Consider the following 25926-nt stretch of genomic DNA (forward strand, 5'->3'; position numbering starts at 1 on the left):
CCGAGTGGTGTTCGTTGACATTGACTCAAAGATCATTATGTTCCAAGGTAAGGATGAGCTGGCAGGGTCAAAGTTTGAGGTCTCAATAAAATTTCAACACTCATAAGACATAAATCATACAGCTACACGAATCCCTGAGCTACCTTCCTGCAGAACTTGAGTAAGTTAATGTCATGAAATAAAACTTAACATGGTTCAAGTCCTTTCACTCGTCTGCAGCCAATTTTTATGTTTTATTTTGTACAGATTTGGTGCTGTCCTCATCAGGATGCAGCAGAAAACAAAATTTAAATGTCTTCTTCCTGTGCCAGAGTTCTAGCTCACACATGTCAAACTGAAATATCACTGAACCCTTTCTATTGTGATAAACCAATCATATTTTTTGTTAGTCAGTGGAAGTTGTCTGATAATGAAAGTCTGAAATGAAATAAGTTCACCTGTATAAATATGAAAGAAAATGGTTCAAACTCAGCCTGTAAATGATGTTTTTAATTGTGTAATATGTTGGGGGGTTTTTTCTCTTTTTTTTACTGTGGACTAGTTTAGATTAGTGACATTTTTATAATTACTTTGAAAACTTATGATCAGTGTTTTCTATCTCATTTGTTAGTGCTAATTGACACACAGTAGAAAAGTTAATTTACTCGCATTTAACGTTTGAATAAGTGACTGTTTCAAAAATCCTGTTAAATCCAAACTGAATCATATGTAATTCTTCATATAAATTATAAAAAATATGTATTTAATGGAATTAATTGCGTAAGAAATCATGATTACCTCTAAAAAGTCAATATCTACAGTAAATAACAGCAATATTTCAAATAATTGTGACACCAAACATCCCATCTGATTCAATTTCAACACATGGTGTGCCTTTAACATGATCCAATGACCAGTGATTAAAATGTGAAGCACAACACACCACCTATTTCAGAAAATAATACATTTAAAAAACGTTTTCCACTAGTTTCAAAAGGACATTTCCCCAAAACTGAGGAATCCATGAAGATGCTTAAACCAATAAACAGCAGCCATAGTGGAAGTGTTTTCATGGGACACAAAAATGACCAGACAGATAGAAAAGCTACAATGTGTGGCAGGAATTCATGTAACTGTACGTGAAAACCCTCACTTGCATCACACTTTGGTAAAAATTTAAAATGTGTTCATCTCATCAACCCAAATGCATTTATCTAAAGATGAATAACAATACAGCAATCAACAGATGTGTGTTTCACGTTTTTGTTAAAATTGAGAAAATAAAGAGATTTCCAACCTGTTACTATAACAAAATAATATATGGAAATCAAAAGTGAACAGAATTTAACAAAGTTATTTCAAATGAAATATTTAATGAAAAAATTGAGCTTCATATGACCCAAAACATAGTCTGACGTCTAAAAAACAACAGCTTTTCTGTGCTCCTTTTAAACAACACGAGAGGATCATTAAAGACATAAAATATCCCCACATTTTAATCACATTTTTAAACCTTGTTGATCCAGGTTTTGTTCACCTTTCCTACTCTTTCTAATCATTTCCACTGCTGTTTGAAAAAGTGACGAAAAAACACTTATTTCTCTCCCCCAAAAAAAGAACATAACAAAAATAATAGATATAATATCAATTCAGTATTGATATATTTATTATATACCAGTTAAAAGTCACTTGCTGTGTAGAATTATTGTGGAAAATGAAATGTTTGTCAGGATGTATTTTAAAGGGGCGCAAACCGCCATTTTCTAGTGAGATGAAGGTTGTCACCCTGCGGGTCATTCTGTGAAGAAAACGCATCGTTTGTTTTGTCTTGGATCCTTTATAAACTCTTGATTCCTACAGAAAACACAGGCCTGTCTCTGCAACCAGAAATAAAGTCCTGCGTAAACATCGGAGCAGATATTCTCTCCATTAATCCAAGTTACTGTAAAGCTGTAGATTCTCCTCAACATGGCGTTGACCACTCTGTTCCCTGACAGTCCGATCCGGTGGGTTTAATGTTACAAGTATGAAAGAAAACATTGCTTTAAAAATATTTAAATCGCCTGTTATTAGTAAAAAAAAAAAAAAAGCAATCTCACCGGATAACAGAATCCCTTGATTCAGTGCCTACAGGGTTTTTTTTTTTTGCGTAAAAGAACTTCGCGCTTGGCGACGCAGACAGTCTACATGTTGGAGTGAGGCCAACAGCGCAAAGTTGGGCTATAAGCTCCTTTTTACTTAAACAATCATGCCCCCCCCCTCTCCCCTCCCTTAAACCCCCCCCTTGTCCTCTCTAGAAATAACCCAGACTATGTTTCACCAGATCGATTTTGTCAGATCTTTCTCCTGCTCTGACAATCTTCCCACATAGGATGCAGTCCAGTCTGAAACTTTATGTCAGTTTTATGTCCCTATGGAATTTGTCCATAGCGAGGACGGCCGACAACTGAGGGAGGGGGGGGGGGGGGGCGGGGAGACTTTCTGTACATTCCACAGCGATACATTCACCGCTCCGCCTGCAGAGTCTGCGCACAGAGCGCCTGCAGCCATGCATCACTTCATTTCAACCGGCACCGGCGCACATGACCGCCGTCTCCATACGTCCAGTCTGAGAAATGTACCGCCTGGGAAAAAAAAAAATCACTTCACGGCAGACTGTGTGTATTTACAATGAACGCCTCCGCGTGGGATTCGTTATTTCACGTGACGTGGAATTCACTGAAGTCAAATAAACAAGGTTGTAAAAAATTGTATCAACCCAAATCAGGCCAATGGAAAGCGTCAAGGTGGATCAATATCTAATTTTGACAGATATACGATTAATATATGCATCTGAAGTGGAAAAACTTATCCAGAAACTTCACACAAATTAATATACGATTAAAGTTGAGCGTTAACTTGACTAACATCGTATATTTAAAGCTCCATTCTGTTTACTTTTCCAGTAACCTGTTTACACAAGTGCTCCACGGATGTAAACACAGCTTAAACTTCCTGAAAAGTTCGGATCGGCTATAAAAAAAGGCGCCGCGGATTTGGCCCCAGCCTCGTGTTTCGTTTTATCTTAAGTCCGACGACAAAGCCGACCAGAGAAACCATGGAGCGAATGCATAATTGGCGCGCTGATTCTTATAGAATAGTCAAACCGGGGGAGCCAATGAATACGCGCGTTGAGGCCGAGCCAGCAGCGGTAGTACAGAACGGGTCTGCTGCTGGCTGATTGGACAAGCGACGGACCAATCAGAGAGCTGTGTGTGTTTGCTCAGCAGCTGAGGGGTAAAACCCAGTGAGGCTGCCATGGTCCTGATCTGAACCAGTGGCTGGAGGGGCTCAGCGCCTTTGGAGCCATGCGCACCTAGGTTTATTCATGCGCGAACACCGAGGGACGCAGGGCTATCATCACAACGCAAACTTTTAACACTGCATCTGCAAAGGGCTGCAGTCCAGGCTACACACATAGAAAGTTTTTTTAAACACTTTTAAATAACCTTTTTTTTTTCTTTTTTTTTTCAAAAATGAAGGTTTAGACTAACATAAGAAATAACTAAATGAGAAAAAATAAGTCCAAAGGAGTGATTTTCAGCAACTCGTATATCATAGTATTACTCAGCGTAGGTGCAGGATTTAAATGATGATCCCAGGGGGGGGGGGGAATAAACAACAAGCACACAGGCTGAATCTTCAATCTGGAGATATTTGGAATAGTTATTAATGTTATGAGATTTAAAAAAAAAAAGAAAAAAAAGAATTCTTTCCAATGACACTGTCTCCATGTGAATTCTCAATTTGGCTTCTATTATGTAAACAGGGTCCGCTCTAACGTTATCTCGACCTTTGTGTCATCAGCAGGTATTGATCCAATCAGTCATCAATCCTGTCAACACTATCCTTTTTTTTTTTCTGACTGGGTGACCCGCAAGTCAACTTGTGGCCTTTTCTCGTGACTTTCAGTGGGACGTGGAATAGTTTTGACACGTAAGCCACACGTTGAATAGGTTGCGTTGTGCGTTGCATCCGACGCTAGGGGCACTTTTTTTTTTGCTGAGGGAGACCCCTCCCTCTATTGGTGAATGCTACTTCACGCTGGAGGTATAGGTCTGAGTGTTCGCCATGTGCTCCGTCTACGAGGCCTCCGCCTTCTCGCTTTGTTTACCACCCTTAGAATTAAAATAAATACAGGCCTGTGTTACGGAGAGGCGCATCTCACCCCGATTCAAGCCCCCAAATGTGATCAATTAAGCAATTCGGGCCTGTTGGTGGACTTTGGAGCTGTGGTTTATGGAGGGCATGGCCTCGCTCTAGTTGGACAAGATGGATGACGTCTGTGGATAGTCGTACGTGTCATTCGCGCATTGCGCGAACGTCTAAGGAGCAGCGCAGGGCCCTCCCTCACTCAAGATGTTTAATGTGTTCAGTATGCAAATTAACAATATAGAGCAATACAATAATGAGTGACCCCACCCCCATTTTCCTCTGACTTTGTCATCAGAGCAGCGCACTTAGGCACAGCCGTGCGCAAAAAGCCTCAGTAATATTTGCGTCGCTCCGTTATGGGCGTGCGTGTGAGCGCACCGCCGCCTCGCTATTCACCAACCGACCAATGAGAATAACGGATTTCGCAGAGAAAGGCACAGAATGTGATTCTAGTAAAGACACACTGGGTTCTCACGGAATCCCTTTACGCACATCGCTCGCCAGGGTTTTTTTTTTTTCTCCCCCCCCCCCCCACCCCCCTAAACGCCAATCCACTCGTCCCCCTCCTGTATTCTCCACTCCCCTTTAGTGTCCCCACCCCAAGATTCCCGTGCAATTTTCCCCAATCCCAAACACTTAATTGAGCAATTGGGATTCCTCACGTGTGGGCTGATTTGTAGTTTGAACACGTGGCTCATTCAAAAAAGCCGGAATAGCAGAGGATTTTTTTTTTCTCCCCCCCCCCTTCTTCTTCTTCTTCTTCTTCTTCTTCTTTTTCTTATTCTAGGCTCTAGACTTGGAGGCGGGCGCCAGCTTTACCGTGTGTGACATTCTCTGTGTCTTTGCCAAAGGGGGTTTGGAGGAAGACTAAAAGTAGTTTTGGTTTTTTTTTTTTCCCCTTCTCCTTTTCACTCAGCCCGCCATCGTTTGGGGACACGTATTTAATAATTGAGCGTTTATTTATTGCGCGATAGAGAGAACAGCGGGGCGAGGAAGAAGCGAGCGCACTGAGGCTGCCAGTTTAAATCTATCTGTGGCTTGAACGACTGGGAAGCACGCCACAGCCGCCCCGTAGTAGTAACGGCGATTTAGGCTACTCCAAACACTGCATATTCGTGCGCGCAAACAACTACATCTCCTTCAGCATAAAGATTGTACCCTTCAGCGCAGAACATGAACAAGCTGTACATTGGAAACGTGAGCGCTGAGGCGAGAGAGGAGGACTTCGAAACTATCTTTGAGCAGTGGAAGATTCCGTTCAGTGGTCCATTTCTTGTCAAAACTGGCTATGCGTTTGTGGATTGCCCGGACGAGAAGGCTGCGATGAAGGCCATTGATGTTCTTTCAGGTGAGACATTTTTGGAGTTGAAAGTGTGATTTGTGGGGTGGGGGAAAAAAACAAACAAACAAACAAAAAAACCCAAAACCGGAATCGCTACAATTGCCTTGACTTCAGCCATGTAGGGTGGTGGTGGTGGTGGTGGTGGGGGGGTGTATCAGAGCATTTCTTTCTCTCACACAACCTTTACTTGGCCTTTTGACACCCGTGGGCTCAGACAAATGGCTGCTCCGGATGAAGTGAAATTTCTGCTCTTTTTAAAATGATATAAGAGTAGCCCGATAATCATCCTCATGATTGCGTAAAAACAAACCTTTCCTTAAAATGCAGGTTTTGTGTGTGTGTATGTGTGTGTGTGTGTGTGTGTGTGTGTTGCGCGCAGGCAGCGAGCTGTGAAGTGAACCTCATCGTGGGGGCTCTTATCACGCAACACCACTTTGGCACGATTTGGAGGCCGTAGTGTGTCACTGCTTTCACCAGTTTCAATTTGAACTTATTCCATCATCCTGATTCCAAATTGGAGGCATTTCTCCCGTGGCCACAAGTCGCCCAACACTGTGAAGCCACTTGGTCCACGCTGACACACCAGGTGGTTTAATTGTGTTGGTCAAATGTAGGCCAACTAAATGGAGCGACGCGACCGTTTGCGTCTGGATACTGTGTAGATTCATCCCCTGGTTTGTTATTAAAGTTCACCAAGGTTTTATCAGTTTAAATGATCCGGTTGGGCTCTCATTTTTGAATTGGAGTCACGTCTGGTTCATTCGTGTCTTCCTGGTGTTGGTCGTTCACACACTTTCTCACACGTTTGTGTCACTAAAAAAATCACATTATTGTAAAAAAAATAAATAATCCGAGACTAGGCCATGCGTGAGAGTCTGTTTCAACCCCCCCCCCCCTCCAGGCTACTTAAAATGACTAGAGAGCACTAAAGCCAAAAAAATGCACGCCCAAAAGCAATAAATGGGGGAGGCCTTGTTAAATGAGGTAAAGGACACAAGAAATTAATAGTTTGGTTTGTTTTTATAGGTAAAGTTGAACTTCATGGGAAAGTTATCGAAGTGGAGCACTCTGTCCCTAAACGTCAAAGGTAGGTAGAGGTTTTTTTTTTTTTTTTGTATAAATGTATACATATTTACATAGTTCTACTTCAATTTTTTAATTCCTTTTTCGCTTGGAGCGTTTTTCCTGAGCTACATTTGCCATAAATGTACACCAATGAACATTTTTAATTTAAGTGAGAATAATTTTCCATTTGGTGAAATAGCTTCTTTTTTTTTCTTTCCCCCCCCCCCTCCTCGTAATGCTTTGGGGTCAAACAGAAGGGGCGTTTGGTTTTTGTGGAGCGGACTCCCTCCTCTCCTCTCCATGGATCAGGGGGTTCTCTCAAACCCGACGTGCGTTTGTCTTCACGCAGCACATGTTTGTATTTTGTCACTTATCCCCCCCCCCCCCTCCTTCTCCTCTACCACTTGTATTTTGTCATTTGCGCTCCAACTACGGGGCGATTAAAAGTGTGCGCTTGGATAAAACGTGTGCAGTGTGTGTGTGTGTGTGTGTGTGCTGGTTGTGAGGCGCGCAGGCCTTGTGTCGTCCATTTGAGATGGATCTGCCCGTCATTCTCCCCCCCCCCTGCCCCTGCGCTTCCGCCCTCCTCTGCACATTGTGCTGCTGTTGCACGAGATGGACTCCCAAACGCGAATGGAACGGAAGGTTTTAGGGTCCAAATCCACACACACACACACACACACAAAACAACAACCCTTCGTTTCCTGACTTGGACCCCCGCAGCCATGTTGGATGTCGAATGATTTTTTTTTTTTTTTTAAACACATGATTTCCATAAGACGCACCAGTTCTTATCATAAGGCGATGTGCTAACGACTCAAAAAGAGGTTGTTTTTTTTTTTTTTTTGCAATATTATGACTCCATTTGTCAGGATTCAACTATCTGCTTTTAAATTTGCAAAGTAACGCCCAGTTGTTGTTTTTTCTCTCTCCTTCAAACGGTGTGAAGCATTGTTAGCCATCAAATCAGATGTGGCTTAGATTGGTTTAGAAATACAGATCAGGAAGAGTTGTTTTTTTTTTTTTTTTGACATCTTGACATGGTTTTTTTTTTATTTTCCACCTGAAGGTCGTAGCGTTCCCTGGTTGAAATTGTAGCCCTTAGATAAGTAAACCAGGTGAGCTCCATACTCATTTAAATCTTTGAGACCTTCCTCCAAATTTTCCCTGGTTCAAAAAAAAAAAAAAAAAAAAAAAAGCAAAACCCTGACATTCAGTGCAGCCCTGCTGTGTTTGGTTATGGAAGCAAACCGACTAGTTCCAGGCTCATTTCAAAAAATGTGCCCTCCCTTGACAACGTGGAACATGACAGCAGGCGATAGGAACAGTGTTCTGTGTGTGGAAACCCGCACACTCTTCCACACAAGGGCCCCTTTTGCAGTTCAATCCTGTAACTATCTAGTGCGGCCTCGTCCAATCACCGTGACGTAACCTTTGAACCCCCCCTCCACCCCCCCAGGAAGGGGAAGTGCCGTAGTAGACCCATCAAGGCGAGGTAACCAGTTTGGTGCTCATTAAGATGGAACTAGATGAGGGTGGTGGTGGTGGTGGTGACGTGCTGTGGCGTGTGGCACGTCACCTTGATCCAAGCAGAACATGAAATTAAACATTTTGATAAACACACCTCTACGTCTGTCACGATTGTCTCCAGAAATTCACTGGAATCCTCCCTTGTGTCTTAGCAAAGCTTTGTTGCACGTTAGGAGTGACTTATGGAAATATGATGCATTCATAAACACAACAAAATTAACTGAAAGTACCTTTTACACAGGTGTGTGTGTGTGTGTGTGTGTGTGCATGAAAATCCTTTCAGTCACCTAATGGTTGTTGATCTTTAACTTTGCCTGAAAACATTTTATGCAGGCATTTAGGCTCCTTGACAAATAGCTAGGGGTTTTTATTTTTATTTATTTTCGACAGGGTATCTAAATTGTTCACTATTAATAATCAGACTCACATTTTAATTGAAAGAAACCTTTTTACACTGTTGGCTTGAGATGGAAATCCTAGTCCCACCTTTGACCCAGTTTTTTTAAACACAAATGCATTGAATCGGTGGTGCAGCTGCACCACATGGAATATATTTAAACCAATAGTTGATCATTTATTCACCTATTTTAAAGTAAAACCAATTGGGCTGCGGGAGTGCTGTTGTGTACAGTGTGGTTTGACAGGTTAGAGATGAATTGAAATCTAAGTTGCTCTTCGACATGCACCTGATGAGTCACGTGTAAAGAGAAAAGACGGTGTGGCAATGGGAGAGTTAGTCTTTGTGTGTGTGTGTGTGTTTGTGTGTGTGTGTGAGTGAGGGGGAGAAGAGGTGTTGGTGTGTACAACATGTGTAGTCGTAATTGTTGGGTTGCGTGTGTGTCAGTTTTCAGATCTGTTGCCTCTTATTAAAAATATTTTTAAAAAATGAAATGAATCAAGCTCCAAAAGAACATCTTTTAAATTGAGACAATAGTGCACATTGTGTGTTTTTTTTGTTTGTTTTTTTGGGGGTGGTGTTGGGGGGTGGGGTGGGTTATGGCTCCTGGTTCTCCTTAGAAGTATTTTGGGTCACAGGGTCACTGTAGCGCCCCATCTGCAAAGAGAATAGATATACGATGAGAGAATTCTGAATGCTTGTTTTTCCTTCCCTCTCCCTCTTCTTAAGCATAAATCAGAATCTCTTTGTGAATTTCTTTATTTTATTTTTTTTTAAAAAAAGAACAATCTGTGGTGATTTAGGCACAAATGTGATAGTCACTGCACAACTTTTCCTCATTTCCTAACACATTTCTGACCAAACAGTTTCTCCTTGAAGTGCTGACTTGAGCTAATTCAGTGCTGGGTTTGTCTACCAGGCAGCAACAAACCAGCCTGCAAGGAAGCTCAAGTCATTCAAAACCCGGCGTGTTGAATAGTCAATGGCTGTGTTTGGGGAGTTGGGCGCATATCTCATGGGCCCCCGCGACATCCCTGAAGGCGTAGCCATGCTTCGGCGAGGGTAGAGGGAGAAAAAAAAAGAATTGTAGGCTGATCAGGTGTGGTGCAGCCTTCGCCTTGCGAAGGCGGTCGACGCCCACTTGTGTCTCCAAAGCAGGCGGCGAAGGACGGGGGGGCTCGCTCAGAACGCTGGTCGGATTTTAAAAGCCTCCCAGCCTCCTGTTGGCCGTCACATGACCGGTTATACTCCTGGCCCTTCCCTCCCCCCATCCTACGTGTTACTGTCAGTGGACTTGTCCGTGTCCATGACGACAGGGCCCCACCCCCCACAGGGCAGAGAAGGCCCCTGTTACCCTTGCTTGAAACGGGGCTAACCACACCCCATTCAACACCCACCCCCTCCCCTCCCAAAATCAAAGGCTGGGGTCTTGGGAATGTATACCACCCCCACCCAATACCCTGACTACTTGTGTGTGTGGAGCTATAGGTTAATCCAACTGGAAGCGCCTGGTGCATTTGCACATTTCACTTGGCGCTCTCACCGCAATGCAGAGCGTACAGAATTTGTGTGTGTGTGTGTGTGTGTGTGTGTTGGGGGTGGGGGGGGGGGGTAGTGGGGCCAGATCACGCCGGAATGTCACACCGGGCTGGAATTTCTCTTGGAACGTATTTTGGGGGAATTTTTCTTTACAATTTTGCTCATTAAGAATGAAGTAGCTTCCTAAAATTTCAAAATGCTTTCCAACTGCTGTCGGTTTTGATTTTTTTTTTTTGGTGGTAGCGACCAAGCAGAGGACTTTTTTTTTCTTCTTCTTGCGGGCCCCTTGTTGCACGTGAACTGCGTAGATGTGCATTTTTTAAAAATTTAAATCTTTTTTTTTTTTTTTACTGTTGCACCCCCCCCTCCATCCCCTCCTTTTTTTTTTTTCCTTTTTTCTTACATTTGAGTCCACACTGTATGGAGTGAGTTTATAAATGCTTCATGTTGCGTTCCACACAGCAGATTACAAAACGGCAATTGCCAGATCAGCTACATGTTAGACATCATTTAACAGCTCAGTGAAGATTAAGTAAAAACAGAAAAAACAAGAGATGCACGTAAGATGTGAGACTTTGAAGTTTTTTTGCACACAAGACGTCTACATTCTATGTTGGGCTGCGATTGCACAGCTGTGTAGAAATAGGTTGGGGTCAGGGTTAGTGTTATCACACTGCATTTTTTTTTTTCTTTTTTAGCTGTTTAGGTTAGTGCGTGTCAACAGCCAAGGGACTTTGGAGTGGCCTTCGCTTTTCTCACAATTTTTATACAACATCCACATGCAAAGGAGGGTGGGTGGGTGGGTGGTGGGGGTGAAACTCTGACCCATTGATTAACAAGTTCCACTGTCTGCATGACCTCCACACACACACACACACACACACACACACTCGTGAACTGAAACCACATTGACAAACGTCGAAGCTTAAAGCAATGAATCGGGGACGTCTGTCCTCGCTGTTCCTTGTGATGACACAGCAGCGTCATTGTAGAGCGCTGGCCTCCACTCGCTTCTGATTGCGAGCACCACTCTCCGAACAAGTGTGCAGTTTTAATCTAATGTGACACAGTGGGTGGAGATTCCCTATAGATCATCTAGCACCTGCATGCCCCCCCTCCCCCTCCTGCACCCCCCTGACCCATAACAGCTGGATGATTCTGGTTCCGTATTGATTCTACGTGTGGCTCATGTCTTGCGTTGGTTTTCTCCCCATGATTCAGTGATAGAAGAAGAATCCCGCCATGGGGAAATTTTTATTTTTTTTTACACAACAAACACAATTTGCTCACTCGCACGCAGACGTGTGTAATATGTGAATGCACACACACACACACACACAGACACACACGCATGCAGTAGAGGGAGAAGGCAGTGTTGAAGTGACGGGCAGCCATGTGGCAGCGTGCTCTGAGCAGCTTTTTTTTAAGGGGTTGGTGCCTTGCTCAAGGGCAGTGCCCTAGAGGTGAACCGGCACTTGTCCAGCCACCAGTCCACTCTCCATTCTGCCCCGTATGGACCGAGCTACTCCTGCCCCCAGTGGAGGTGTAGACATCTTCCTATGACGTATCTTGACCTTCATATTTTCCACCTCTGCTGCTCCTGCATCTCGTCTCTCATTCTAGAGGCTCTGTGTGACCCGATGGGTGATCTGGGATAAAGGGTGTTGGGGTTTATCAATAGATAAATTTAGATCTTTTAGGCAGTTTCCCATGTTTTTTGTGTGTGTGTGTATGAGGCGCCTCAGTGCACCTGCAGGATTGCTATTAGAATTAAAGCATGTCTGCAGGATCTCCACCCTGGTCTTAATGGAGGAAGGGAACAAAATGCTTCCTTTTTTTTTTTTTTTTTTAAATTTTAAGATCCCTTTTCTATCATTTTTATCATTGTGCCCTTGGTATTGTCAGCTATTAACCGCCTTACCCCCCCCCCCCTCTCCCATCTCCCTTCAATCTTCCTTCATCAATTTCTTTTCTTTCCCTCCGCCTTTATCCATCCCCCACTCCTCTCCCTTGTTCTCTTTCCAGGAGCTGTAAGCTGCAGATCAGGAACATCCCGCCTCACATGCAGTGGGAGGTGAGTGCTAGCTGCTTCCAGGGCGGAGGAGAACCTTTGGTTCCCTCAATTGGTTTGTCATTAAGTGACTTCTGGAGTCACCCTGCTTCCCCATTTTTTGTAATTTTTTTTTTTTTTTGCTTTCAATTGCTGTTGATTTAGATGTTTGATTTGACGCTGCATGTCAGGCCAGTGTCACGCACTAACCAGTGGGACGGACACGTCATTTGTGCAGCAGAAATAATTTTAAAGTGGATATTAGACAATTAAGATTTCAGTATTGAGGTTGTATAATTTGGATGAATGGGAGAAGCCAGGAGAGATGGTCGTGGTTCACAAAACAAAAAAAAACACCCTAGGGCTTGATATAAGATTTAAGTGGTTTTGAACATCTCCAAGTTGATGTTTCTGGCTGTTGCAGGAAATCTTACTGCTTCTATGATCTTTTTAAGCTTCTTGTGGCTCCGTGTGTGCACGGATTTAAAGACATGTTGGTTTTTAAATGATTCCTGGGCGTCACATAATCTGAAGTTCCTCAATGAACATGAGTTAATTCTCTCAGAGCTGATTGCATTTGGTTGCTGAGGATTTCTGAAACATTTTAGTGACTTTCACATGATGTCCCAGCCAACTAAGGAATTGAAATAGTTGAGGTATTCTGTGTGTGTGTGTGTGTGTGTGTGTGTGTGTGTGTGTGGGTGTAGTGTGTTTGATTTTGAATATGACTCGATTACAATTTACTAAAGATGCACTAACCGTGATTTTTCACTAACAGAATTTGGAGAAAAGGGAATTTAATCAGTACACTCGCTAGACAGGAAAGAAGCGTAACTTTACGTTTTGTTTTTAGAGATCTGTGTCTAAATTTAAAAGCAAAGGTTGTGACGTTTGAGAACAAAATTTGACATTATGGGTTATCAAATATAATCAAAACACACCTACAAATGTTTGATATCTATGATACAAGGCAATAAACAGGAAAAAAATCGCCTTCATGTCTGTTGCTATCCTTGAATTATAGACAGAAAAAAATAATAAAACCAGTCTTTCTGATTTACTATAAATCTTTAAAATGAGTTGCACATGTTTTTCAACACAGATGACTTTTGCTCCAAATTTTTTTTTTAAACTTGTGTGTATTTGCATGGCAAAAAATTAATATACACACACACAAACATGCACTTTTTAAAATCTTTTTATATGGTGCAAAATTGTTTTTGTGTGTGTGTGTGTGTGTGTGTGTGTGTGTGTGGAGCATGGTGTAGCCATGGGTGTAATCAGATTTATAAATGTGTGAAATAATCTCTAGAAGTGTGAATGTGTGCAGGAAGTCTTGTCTCAATTCTGTGTAAACGGTGAGGATAAATCAGTAAATGGTGTAGGTATTAATGACTGAAAAAGGGTTCTCCAGGAGCTAAAAACACAGAGAATCCATCAGTTCCTCTGACGCCTGTCTCCATTGACTGTTCATACACATGACTTCTGGCAGAGATGTGCAAAAATGTGTATTGTGATTTACAAGTGTGGAGATTTGTCTTTGTCTGCTTGCTTCAGTAGCTTTAGAGCTTAGATGCCACTAGTTGCTGCTAGCACCTACTGGACTGCAGTTAGCCCCCCCCCCCAATTCCCCACCACCAACAAAGAAGAGAGGATATAGGCATTTGTTGTGCCCATGTGTAATTTCTTGTGACTCAAATCTGTTTTATGGATCATTTAGAAACATGTAAATTTATTTTTTGCTCTTTTTTTTTTTTTTTGGTCACCTTCATTCTATGAGAGGGAATTTGTTCCTAAAGGTTTCCTGGTGGTAATGATCTAACAAACACGTAATCATACTTTGAAGAGGGGTTATGCTTGTTTTGTTGATTATAATATGGCGTGGGCTTTTTTAAAAATTTTCTGCAAGAAGGTAAAAGCATGTGGGATCATAGCTTATTATCCCAGTTGGTATCAATTCAGTAATAGGCTTTTGTCTGTTTTGAATGAAATACACAAGGTTGTATTTCATGTTCATTGTTAGGGAAAAGCATTGAGGTATTTGTTTCTCAATTCATTCAAGCAGGGACCTGCATCTCTTTAGGGTTCCATTTTCCTCAGATGAAGCTAGCACTGCTAACCTTGAGCTGTATAAGTATGTTTAAAACACATGTGAATGTAACCAGTGGGGCAGAGCACATACCAGCTCCGTTGGGACGTTTATCCCCCCCCCCACCCCACCCAACTGCTCGTGGAAAGCTGCAGGAAGCGGGGAAAAGGGGGATGCGGATGTTGCCAGTGTGATCAAACGGCGAGGGAATGGGGATGAGTCGATGCATGATCTGAAGATTGTCCTGATTGCATTGATTATGAAAACTTATATATAAAAAAAAACAAAGTCAAGTTAAAATGCTTTTCATTTAAAATAATGATGGCTCATTCCAGTAAGTTCTACTGCCAGGTAGTGCAGAGACGGACGGAGAATCTCCATAATCTAAATTGCCATTAGAATTTGCAGATCATGTAAAAAAGAAATGTATATACATGTATATAGAGACTTCCTAAGGAAGGAAATGATTTGTCATTACTTTCAGTTCTTGGCACAAAGTACTGAGACTATTTAACCATTAACGTTTGTGTATGTATTGGCAGATTGGTTTGCACGTTTACAAATCTCAGTACGTGTTCAAACCATGTCATGGCTTTTGCGGTTTCTGGCACATTTACAAATGTAACACACAGATTGTAGAGGCACATTTGTGGGGTCTAGCACATAATACTTTAAATTTAGAAATCTTATTTTCACCCAGTGTAAATAGTTCATTGCTGCTAATAATATCCCTATAAAGATTATATAAAGTTATTTTTCTCTCTCGTGTTATCTGCTTGTATTCCATAAAGAGCAGAAATGTGATGTAAAATTACTAATTTTTAACTGATGGGCTGGAACATGCAAAGTTATCCCGCTGCTGAGTGGAAAAAAAAAATACATTGAATGTGTGTGTGTGTGTGTGTGTGTATTCATTGCATGACTTCCTCTGCATGTGATTTACATTTAATATAAAACACACACACTACTTTGATTACAGGCTGGGACCAGCCCATCACATATAAATTATACGTTCTTTAATTTCAACATTGTAAAGTTGGCTGTCAAATGCTATAAAGCATAGGTAGGAATGATTTGTCAGACTGACGTGAAGTGACTCATGCACCAGGAACAAAGCTTTACGTGCTGTTTTTTTTTTTTTCCACCTCTGCAGAGGCTCAGCTGTGATGGTGCGTTTGTGCATATGCAATGTTGATCCGGTTATTTCCTGCTGCCTTAAGTTTCTTCGCCTGATCAGAAAGGCCTCATTGATTGTACTATTGGAGGGATATAAGGTGGTTCTAGATTTCAGTCTTGGTTCACTCCATGACCAAAAGTCTTGGGACGAGCTCAGCATTTTGTAACGGTATCCTAGCTTTGCCTACGCATCTGCAGCTCCAGGTCCACCCATGTTCCTAGCATGAAGCGAGCGAGCTGTTTTCGCTTTCCTGGAAACTAACATAGCCCACCCCCCGTGTTTATCTGAGATGGGTGGGGAGGGGTTAGAGAATAGAAATGGGTCTTCTAGATGCGGAGGCCTTTTGTGTAACTTATCAGGTAGACTAGATAATTAGATTTCACTGCATTTGTTGCCCTGAATTGAGCGAATACAGTGGGGTGTAGCGGCGTGTTCACAGGCCGGAGTGGGTGGGCGGGTGGTCCTGAACTGCTATTTCTTCCCTCCATGTGCTCTGATTCACAGAATGTGTAGCATGAACCTCGCACCCCTCCCCCAGTCACTGCTTCCTGCTGGAATGTACCCCACCCTTTCCTGAATGGCCTGGATTCCCATTGGTCAAGCTTGATGATGGACAGGCGGCGCGCACAGCCAGCAGCCAGCAGATCTGAGCTACGGGGAAATGGTTTCAGAGCCCGAGTGGCCAATGATGGGTAGAGGATATTGCAAGGGGGGTGGGTTGTTGTAGTGGGGGTGGGCAGGGACGGGCGCTCCCGTTGGACACCAAGTGGGGTTGAGCTTTCCGGGGGCGTGGCCTTGTCTGGACAGCATGGCTGAATGTCTTAGCTTACAGCTCAGATTGGATCATATCCATGAATTGAAAATCTGTTGTCTCCACATTTGGACAAGTGGTCGACGTAATGTGGCATTCTTGCTTTTTTTTTCTTTTCTTTTTTTTGAAACTGTTTTTCTTATGATTCACACATGCTGGGATTTAAAACTAATGTTTTCCATGATTTAAAAACAAAAAACAGGACAAGAACCAGTCATAGCTCAATAGATTTTATTTAGGGGGAACTGGTTTTAGGAGTACATCGACTGCTTATGAGTGTTTTTATAACTCTTTTTAAAATTACAAGATGTTAACTAGATGTGGCCTTAAATTTGATATAAAAGGGGAGGGGGTGTTTGTGTGTCCTGAATCTTTTTATCTGGATTTATTCAAAGTGTATTTTTCTCAAAGTTTTTTTTTAATCTCCCAAATCTGCTCCAAAATATGTTCCTCTCTATCATACGTCCAACTGTACCAACAGGTCTAATAGTTAACCAACGCAGGAGAAAACCACCTTGGTAGATTTAAAGTCTAAATGAGTCTTTTGAACAAGAAGCCAAAGTCCCCACCTATCAAGGTAGAGAATGAATGAGGTGTCCTTGCGGTGAGCTGGACTGGTACCCATAGGTTGTCCCTGGACACTCCAGGGGTTCTGGTTAACACCCCCAAGTGTGATTAATCATGGATTTTTTTTTTCTTCTTAGGTGTTGGATGGTATGCTTGCTCAGTATGGTGCAGTAGAGAGCTGTGAACAAGGTAAATACAGTCCTTTAAGCGTTGTGTAGCAATTTGTGCAAAATTTAATTCCTCAATCCAACATTTATTTGACTGAAAATGTAGTTTTTATAAAAACATAAAAACAGTTTTGGTTATTTTGTATTTAAAAAATTACAGTAATGAAGAATTTGCAATGAACTTTATTGGAACTAAATAAAAATATGTCACTGGTGAATTGTTTTGAGATGACTGAGTGTGTGTGAACTGACTGGTGTGTGTTCTCCCAACAGTAAACACTGACACAGAGACCGCAGTAGTCAATGTTCGATATGGAGCCAAGGACCAGGCCAGGCTGTGAGTACACACACACACACACACACACACACACACACACACACACACACACACACACACACACACACACCGTATTCACGTCAACCTCCTACTCATCTTTCTGGATGTCTTTGACCTGGATCTTCACACGTTTTCCACTTCACCCACTGTTCTGGTTTGGAAATGACTTCAACTCACCGTGTGGAGCTGTTTTAGAGCACCTGGGTCCCCCCCCCCCTAAAAAACAAGTTGTGTGAAACCTGACAGATGATGACGAGGGATGGGGTTAAATTAACCATCTGGTGCCCCCTGGTGGACATTAATCAGACTACAATGCTGCTCTGCGCACACGGGCTTGAAAAACTCTCCAGGCATGATTAATTGTTTGACTGCAAAAATAAATCTTGGGGGGCTGCCGGGGCAGATGTGTAGTATATTATGTGTGAATTCCCTCTTGCGGTCGGAGTGAATTGTCCGTGACTTGGCCGCTGCTCTTGAGGATGTTGGGTCCTGTAAAGGAAGTCTTTTTTTTTAGAACCTCCTCCCTTTTGGTTCTGTTTTAATGTCCCTGCTGTTTGTTTTCTCATTGATGGGAGCAAAATCAGACAGGAAGCACTTCTGATTGCCTCCACATATTTGTTTGCCAGCTTCCCTACTGTTCATTCATGCACTTCGTGGCAATCAACAATACAAGACTTGTCTTTCCGTTCTCCAGGGCGATGGAGAAGCTGAACGGCTCTATGATGGAGAACTATGCCTTGAAGGTGTCCTATATCCCAGATGAATCGGCTGCTCCGGAGGGTGCTCCACTGGGGGGCAGGAGAGGCTTCAGTAGTCGTGGACTCCCTCGTTCCAGCTCTCCGGGACTGGGCGCCCGGCCCAAAGTGCAGTCTGACATCCCATTGCGCATGCTGGTCCCCACGCAGTTTGTTGGGGCGATTATCGGCAAGGAGGGCGCCACCATCCGCAACATCACCAAACAGACTCACTCAAAGTACGTACACAGAGGTCAGACATCAATACTGAACTTGTGGGTTAACTGCTCAGGTTGTTGCTGTGCTATTCAAGCATCGGAATGGTTAGACATTTAAATCGGATTTGTTTTTCCTGTGAAGTCTGAACAGAAGCGTCAAGGAGAGATGTGTCACTGGTAAAAAATGGAAAACTATCTGAAAAACTCACGGCTGGTGGCCAGAAATGAATTTCCAGCTTTATAATGAAATCAATAGTAACTTTGCTTTCATTATTTAGACCTGAGAAATGTGAGGCAGCTCTTTGACTCGATGGACAACGATGATGATCCATGTGTGTTATTAGCTGCTGGTGACAGGAAGACACATTGTGCCGATTAACACAATATATTGTGCAATGAGTTTCTCTTTGCTGCTCTAAAACCCAGAAAAATATATGATTTCTGTTAATCTAGATCATGTATAGGGGGCATGTCCTTAAAATAGAGCTGGAATGATACATTTGCGTCTTTTAACCACATGGCCTTGAAGGAAAGCGTTTTAAATGCGTCTGCCTTTTACGTTAGTTTTTTTTCTCCTGAGGCTATTTCTTAAATGCTCTAAAAACTGCAGTTACTAAAGTGACTCCTAGAAAGACGAAAGAATCTTAAAATAGTAGTTCACATTTATAAGCTCAAATTAAATCATTATATAAAATCAACACAAAGGCAATTTTTCTCTATCAGCTTTAAACCCTCTCTGCACTTGACAATTGTTTTGACATATTCCTGTCAGGCCTCCAATCACACCGCAGCTTACAAATTGCTCATGCTGGTGTTGAATGATGCCCATTTAAGCATTTAAGCAAAGGGTAGAAATTTAGTTTTAAATTTGTCTTTTTAAACATTAGCAGTTCAACTGTAAAATTGAGTTGTGCTCTCAGAGCAGAGTAATAAAGCTAGTATGAATCCTACATAGAGGATCAGGACTGTTATACTGTATGTGTCCATTGGTAAAACCACATCCTCCAAGGCTCCATTTATGGCCCACATGTGTTTAACCATCTTCATGCTTCCTCCGACGGTTTATGGGAAAACCACCAACTATCTTACCAGCACTCGCATAACAATTTAATGTGCAAACAGTTTCTTCAGCAAAACAAATAATGGTTTAGATGCCAGTGATTCAATTGTAGTCAAAACACTTTAGACTCTTAAATCCATTCATTTAGCCATGCATTAAATTGGATCTAAAGTGATGTCATCACATATCACATAATATGAAGGTTAGATTTATCTTGTCTCAAGAATAAGGGCGTGATTCTGTCTGCTTTAACTTTATTGGATTCAACATTTGATTTTTAAGTTTATCAGAATGCAGCAGCAGAACTCCGTCGACCACCGAGACCCACGCACTAACAGTAGTCCGAAGACTTGAGAAGTTTAACATCTGGTTTTTCAAACACTCTGTAGTAAAAGGCCAAAAGATATTTCTGATCTGTTATGGGACAGGTCTGCTTACGATCCCCTGAGACATAACTAACTGTGAAAAGTTCATTTTTGTTCACTGCATGTCTGAAACAACTCCCAGAAAACGTCAATTCAGCCCCAAATTGCAGAAGTCCTTAAATTTTAAAGCTTCCTCTTCCCTGTAGCTACTGTGTAACTTATACTCTACTGCTAAATGGCCTTTTCCTTCCTTTAGCTGCAAGTCTTGAATGTAGGTTTAATCTGTTGTCACTCACTTCTCGTTCTTTTGTTATATTCTACCTTCAGTCTTGTATTGATATATTTGCTTTATGTAGGACACAATGAAGTGACTCTTTGTGAATGGAGTGATTTAACATGAAGTCTTGCGTTTACTTCAGGATTGACATCCATAGGAAAGAGAACGCAGGCGCAGCGGAGAAGCCCATCACGATTCACTCCACCCCTGAAGGTTGTTCTAGTGCTTGTACGACGATCCTGGAAATCATGCAGAAAGAAGCACTTGACACAAAATTGTAAGTGTTTGCTAAAATATGAATGGCAGAATATTCATTTCAATACTTATACAGTATTTCTTGCGCTATAAGGCGCTCTGGATTATAAGGCGCACCTTCAAGAATGGCCTATTTTTAAAACCTTTTCATATATAAGGCGCACTGGATTATAAGCCGCACTTGAAGGCTTTTAGGTGCGCCTTATTATGCGGAAAATACTGCTGTTCATAATAATTGTGGATTGTACATTTTCCATGTCTATCAATGAAAAATCTTGATCTGTTTGTTGGTTCCTGCACAAACATGAAACCATCAGAATCTTGCATTTCACTGAATTTAAGTATGAAAGGAACAGGATGTAAAACAAAGTTGGCGTGCTTTAAAACAATGGTGGACGATGTGTGAATATTTAAACAGTTAAGAAGTATTTAACTACGAAAAACTCACAAATTTATCCGTTGCAGCACCGAAGAGATTCCACTGAAGATACTTGCACACAACAACTTTGTAGGAAGATTAATCGGAAAGGAAGGACGCAACTTGAAGAAAATTGAACAGGATACCTGCACCAAGATCACAATTTCACCGTAAGAGTTCAGACATGTTTGGTTTTTTTAAAATAACGCTATTTTCAGTCGATGAAGCCCATTCATAAAACGGCCGCTTAGCTTTTATTTTAAATGGTGCAAAGTATTAATATTCCGATGTAAACAATTTCTCCACTCAGTCTCCAGGACTTGACCCTCTATAACCCTGAGCGGACCATAACGGTGAAGGGCACCATCGAGGCGTGCGCAAAAGCAGAAGAGGAGGTGATGAAGAAGATCAGGGAGTCCTATGACAGTGACATGGCTGCTATGAATGTAAGAATGTTTGGCAAATACACAATAAGATTTTCTGTAAAGGGAAGTGCAAAAATCTTTCAGTAGGAAGTTTCATTTGATGAAGTCGATAGTCCGATAGGAGTGCAAGTTTCTTGAGATCACATAAACAAATACCGGAATTACATCTAAATGTTGGTTTGTCCATGACGATGAGCGAGTGTACATGATTACATTAGTGATCATAGAAATACTGTTTTTTCTTCTCTGCAGCTCCAGTCCAACCTGATTCCAGGCTTGAATCTGAATGCGTTGGGTTTGTTCCCCAGTGGAGCACCAGGGATGAGTCCCACCATGTCCAGTGTTCCCCCTCCTGGAGCTCATGGTGGCTGTTCTTCATTCGGCGTAAGACATGACGTCCAGTGTTGGACCATCCCGCTGTTACAACCCATTGGGTTGGCTGTGTTTGTGATTTCTAACAAGATATTTAAGTTTGATGTAGGCTAGTTGGGGCCCTAATTGTTGTGCAGCGGTTCACCTGATGGGAGAGGTTGATATGATTCCTGTGGGGGAAAATGGTAGCTTGGCTGCTAGTTGTAGCTTGTTTTCTTCCCTGGATAATTTGTTATTTCCCTCAGATATTCTTGTGTTTTTCCCTTAATCGGTAACTCATTAAAAGCTCTTCTCTGGATGTGGAAGCCGCTGAGGAAAGTTGTTGGTGTGTTCTCAGCTAACACATTAACTGCTGACTTTTGAAGCACGCTGCAAACTGGGATTGTGGCTTTTGATAACTTGTTTAAATAGACGACGGACGTCTCTTCTGACCAGCTTTCAAGTGGAGGGCATGAGTGCGGGTGATGCTAAGAGAATCTAACTGGTTTTGTAGGATCTACTGTTTGCAGCAGCGCGACTACGATCCTCCGGTCGCAGTCGCGCTGACGTGTTTGTACCTAACAGGGACACCCGGAGTCCGAGACGGTTCACCTGTTCATCCCAGCACTCGCAGTCGGAGCCATCATTGGAAAACAGGGTCAACACATCAAGCAGCTGTCGCACTTTGCGGGAGCCTCAATCAAGGTCAGTGACAGAACGGGAGATAGAAGTGTGGAATGTCGGTGATGATGCGTCAATGTCGGCCGTCGACCTCCTCTCACATGAATGATAGGTATTGGAAGCAAAAGTGAGGGTTGCCTCTTTCTAATGCTGGGTTTCTTCCCTCCTTCAGATTGCACCAGCAGAAGGAATGGATGCCAAGCAGAGGATGGTTATCATCGTCGGACCACCAGAGGCTCAGTTTAAGGTGTTAGACCTGTTCACAAAATACTTAAAAAGACCGTTGGTCGCAATAAACGAATTGAGCCCCGCATGGCAGCTGTTGGATAACTCATTTTGCAGTCTGGCTCATTGAATTTGCAGGTTTTATTATTTTGTAAGAGGGTCTAAGCAGCCACTCGAGAAATATTTTGTTTGTTTGCTTTTAATTTTGTTGGAGAAAAATCATTTCCTTAAGAAAGCTGGAGTAATGCGTGTTCTAAATCGTTTGGCTGCAGGCTCAGTGCCGTATCTTTGGCAAGCTGAAGGAAGAGAATTTTTTTGGACCCAAGGAAGAGGTGAAGCTGGAGGCTCATATCAAAGTTCCATCTTTCGCTGCCGGACGAGTCATCGGGAAAGGTGGAAAAACGGTAACGGAGGATGAGCAAATAATCGAAAGAACCCAAAATTTTTCAACTGTGCATGAGCAAGATGATTCCAACAAACTTCAATGTTGGTGTTCTTGTCTAACTTGTTTAGGTTTAGAACTTTTGTTTTTTATTTTTGTGTGTGGATGTAGGTGAACGACCTGCAGAACCTGACCTGTGCTGAGGTGGTGGTGCCCAGGGACCAGACGCCTGACGAGACGGACCAGGTTATCGTAAAGATCAGCGGACACTTCTTTGCGTGTCAGGTGTGTTTCTACAAAGGAAACAAAGATGAGCAGTACCTTTGTAAGACGTCTGATTGCCCAGGGGCATAAGTCCTCTGCAGTTTGCAATGTAGTCAGATAAAGGCTGTTGCTTTAAGGAACTGCCAACCTGTTTATGCCACTATAAATAACTAATAAGCAATTCTACAGTCAAAAAGCAAAGTATAAAGCAGAAATGAGTAGAGCATGTCAAGGCCTGGGGGCCAGACGTGGCCCGCCACATTTTATGTGTGGGCCGCGAGAGCATAAAAGGTCAGTGTCTAAAAGTAAATGGGTCAAAAGTGTGCTTTGATCAAAACTACATTTCCCACAATGCAGTAATTAAGCCCCTCTAACTTTGGAAAAAAATGTTTTGGACAAAGTTTATGTTCTAACTTTTGTTTGATGTTATTTTTCTTTATTCTTTTTGATAGTTTGATCCTTGATTGATGGAGTTCCGTAGGTTTCATAACCTGACAAAAGTATTTGTTTTAACAGAGAAACAAATAAACATATTTTTTTCAACTTTAATAAATTCAGTTATTTAACATTTAGACATACAGTAGTTGTATTTATTTTACATTACATTGACTTACATTTAGTTACATTTATTATTTAAATCTGGCCCTTTGAGGACAGCCATTATGCTGATGTGGCCCTTGGTGACAAATGAGTTTGACAACCCTCACTTAGAGCCTTTGGTATGTCTTCAGCATAATGGCTGTCCTCAAAGGGCCAGATGTAACTTATTAATGTAATTAAATTTAACTCAATGTAAGGTAAAATAAATGTAGAATAACTAACTACTGCTTCATGTTAAATAACTCTGAATTTATTACTTATTTCAGTTACAAACATTAGTTACACAGAAAAAATAAAGTTTCTGTTATAACACAAATGCTTTTAATTTGAAAGGTTATAAAAAAAAAACCCTCCCACAGAACTCAAGGATCAAACTTTAAAGAAAAATAACGTCAAACACAAGTTAGAACATTAACTGTTCAAAATGATTTTGTTAAAGTTAAAATGGGCTGAAATACTGCATTGTGGGAAATGTAGTTTTTGGTCATGGCACACTTTTGACTTATTCTAGACACGCTGACCTTTTATGCTCTCGCGGGCCACATAAAATGATGTGGTGGGCCACATCTGGCCCCCGGGCCTTGAGTTTAACACATGTGATTGAAACGCACTTTAGACAGTTACCTCCTTTATGACACAGGGTCCTTTTTGATTTGATTGTGTGGTAACGTGCTCTTTGTTTTCTTCTGTTGTATCCAGCTGGCCCAGAGAAAGATTCAAGAGATTCTGGCGCAGGTTAGGAGGCAGCAGCAACCGAAGCCCACATCTGGAGCCCCACCTCCGCTGCCCCGGAGGAAGTGAGGATCCAGCGGACCTGGAGGAAAGGTGACCCAATCTGCCAGAAGACTCGACAGATGGACAGATGCAGCAGAGTCCAGGGGGAGAAGACAAGTGGTCGTAATACTTATCTCAGGGGTCAAAGGTTATCAGAACCCAGCCAAACATCTACACCCCCTGTCTTACTTGATGAACCTTCAAGTGTGGCTAATAAGAGACCCTAGACCTCCACCCACCTTACCTCTCTGCATCTCTTTGAGAATGTACTTCTGAGGGCTCCCCAACAATGTCACCTGCCCTCACACGTATGCACCCCTCAACTGCCCTCCTCCCAACCACGGGTGTGCTACCTTTTTTATTTTGTTTTTTTTTTTTATACTAGAAACACAAAGAAGAAATAAGGACCCCCCCCCCTCCTCCTATCACCTCATTGGTGTGGTACTTCAAACCTGACAAGAGATATCGGTTGACTTCAATTTTTTTTTATTTTTTTTTCGTGTTAAATTGGTTGATGAAGCTTTCTCATGAGTTTTCTGTGGAAAGGAAAAGGCATTGCTATAATAATGGTCCTTGTTGGACCAACATAAGTTTATTTTGGGGGAGGGTTGGCTCAGAGTGGGTGGGCCATGTTTAGGGGGAAAAAAAAAAAATCTTGTTTCAGGACAGGACCCCTGAAAAGGGTGGATTATATTGGGTGTCCTGCCCTTGTAATGATAGTGGCATTTTATAAATTTGGATGCATTTTATAGATAGACCTATATACATAGATGAAGATATATTTAGAGGTGAGGGCAGCGCCATGACTGACACTTGAGGAAATGGTGCCGAACAGCTGCTGCCCAGGAAAACCAATTTAATATGCATTTTACGTAACTACCTCAGGATCTAGTACCTCAGAAGAGAAAATGATTATATATATATGAAAAAAAATGTTCCTTTCTTTTTTATTTTGCTTTTGTGGTATTTTGTATACTTTATAAAGCTGATAGTCTTTGAACATTTTTATTTTTTTAAGAAAAATTTAAAATTTGGTCAGCTGCCAACTGACCTTGCCTACAACTCTTGTGCTTTAGGTGGCATTGTTCATGTGTATGTGTGACTTAAGTTGACCCTGTACATAAAGTCTATTTGTACATAGCAGCCCCTGAACAAGAGTTGGCGCCCCCCTCAGCTGGCGGCTGACAGGAGTACCGAGAAACTCTCCTCAGTTTTTCCCCTGAGGGTCCACCATCTTCTGAAAAACCGTACAAAACATCTAAAAAAAAGAAACCAACCATACAAATAATGCCAACCGTACACAATTGCAGCAATGCCATTTAGTTTTGGATTGACGTTATTGGAAATGGTGATTTTATTTTGTCAAGAAAAAAAAAGAAGTCCTTTTTGCCTTCCGAGGAGGGCTGTGGTCAGGGCATCGCAGTGCGGACGCGGTCCTCTTTAACGCTGCCCACGAGTCGGCGGAGCATCTCGTCTCTTCTGTTCTCAGACCGTCTGCCACTTAAATGATGGGTTTTTTGGGGTTTTTTGGGGTTGTTTTTTTTTTTTTGCAAGTCCAAGTCCGACTAGGTTTATTATCATGGAGCAAGCTTTGTCATTTCGGAGTGTCCCTTGAAGCCAGATCATGAAGTCAATGTTAGCATTGTTCACTGC

The 25926-nt window shown here is 42.1% G+C and overlaps 1 protein-coding gene across 1 annotated transcript; it reads left to right on the forward strand.

Moving 5' to 3' along the window:
- The first annotated feature begins 4983 nt into the window (after nt 1–4983).
- Nucleotides 4984–25866, forward strand: igf2bp3 (insulin-like growth factor 2 mRNA binding protein 3). The gene is made up of 15 exons (XM_068333120.1): nt 4984–5521; nt 6542–6602; nt 12072–12120; nt 16878–16929; nt 17181–17244; nt 17939–18217; nt 20041–20175; nt 20619–20741; nt 20882–21017; nt 21249–21437; nt 21933–22052; nt 22201–22275; nt 22526–22657; nt 22807–22920; nt 24199–25866. Exons 1-15 carry the CDS (start codon nt 5347–5349, stop codon nt 24298–24300), a joined length of 1806 nt encoding a protein of 601 aa, XP_068189221.1. The 5' UTR covers nt 4984–5346; the 3' UTR covers nt 24301–25866.
- Nucleotides 25867–25926: the final 60 nt, after the last annotated feature.

This window comes from Antennarius striatus, chromosome 14 (genome assembly GCF_040054535.1).
Source record: "Antennarius striatus isolate MH-2024 chromosome 14, ASM4005453v1, whole genome shotgun sequence".
Lineage (NCBI taxonomy): Eukaryota > Metazoa > Chordata > Actinopteri > Lophiiformes > Antennariidae > Antennarius > Antennarius striatus.

What these genes read in the sequence shown, in the direction of transcription:
- igf2bp3 (XM_068333120.1), top strand. Translation starts at nt 5,347, where the DNA reads ATGAACAAGCTGTACATTGGAAACGTGAGCGCTGAGGCGAGAGAGGAG. An exon ending in CGCCTCACATGCAGTGGGAG is followed by an intron (nt 12,121 to 16,877) that starts GTGAGTGCTAGC and finishes TTTTCTTCTTAG; the next exon opens with GTGTTGGATGGTATGCTTGC. An exon ending in GACACTTCTTTGCGTGTCAG is followed by an intron (nt 22,921 to 24,198) that starts GTGTGTTTCTAC and finishes TGTTGTATCCAG; the next exon opens with CTGGCCCAGAGAAAGATTCA.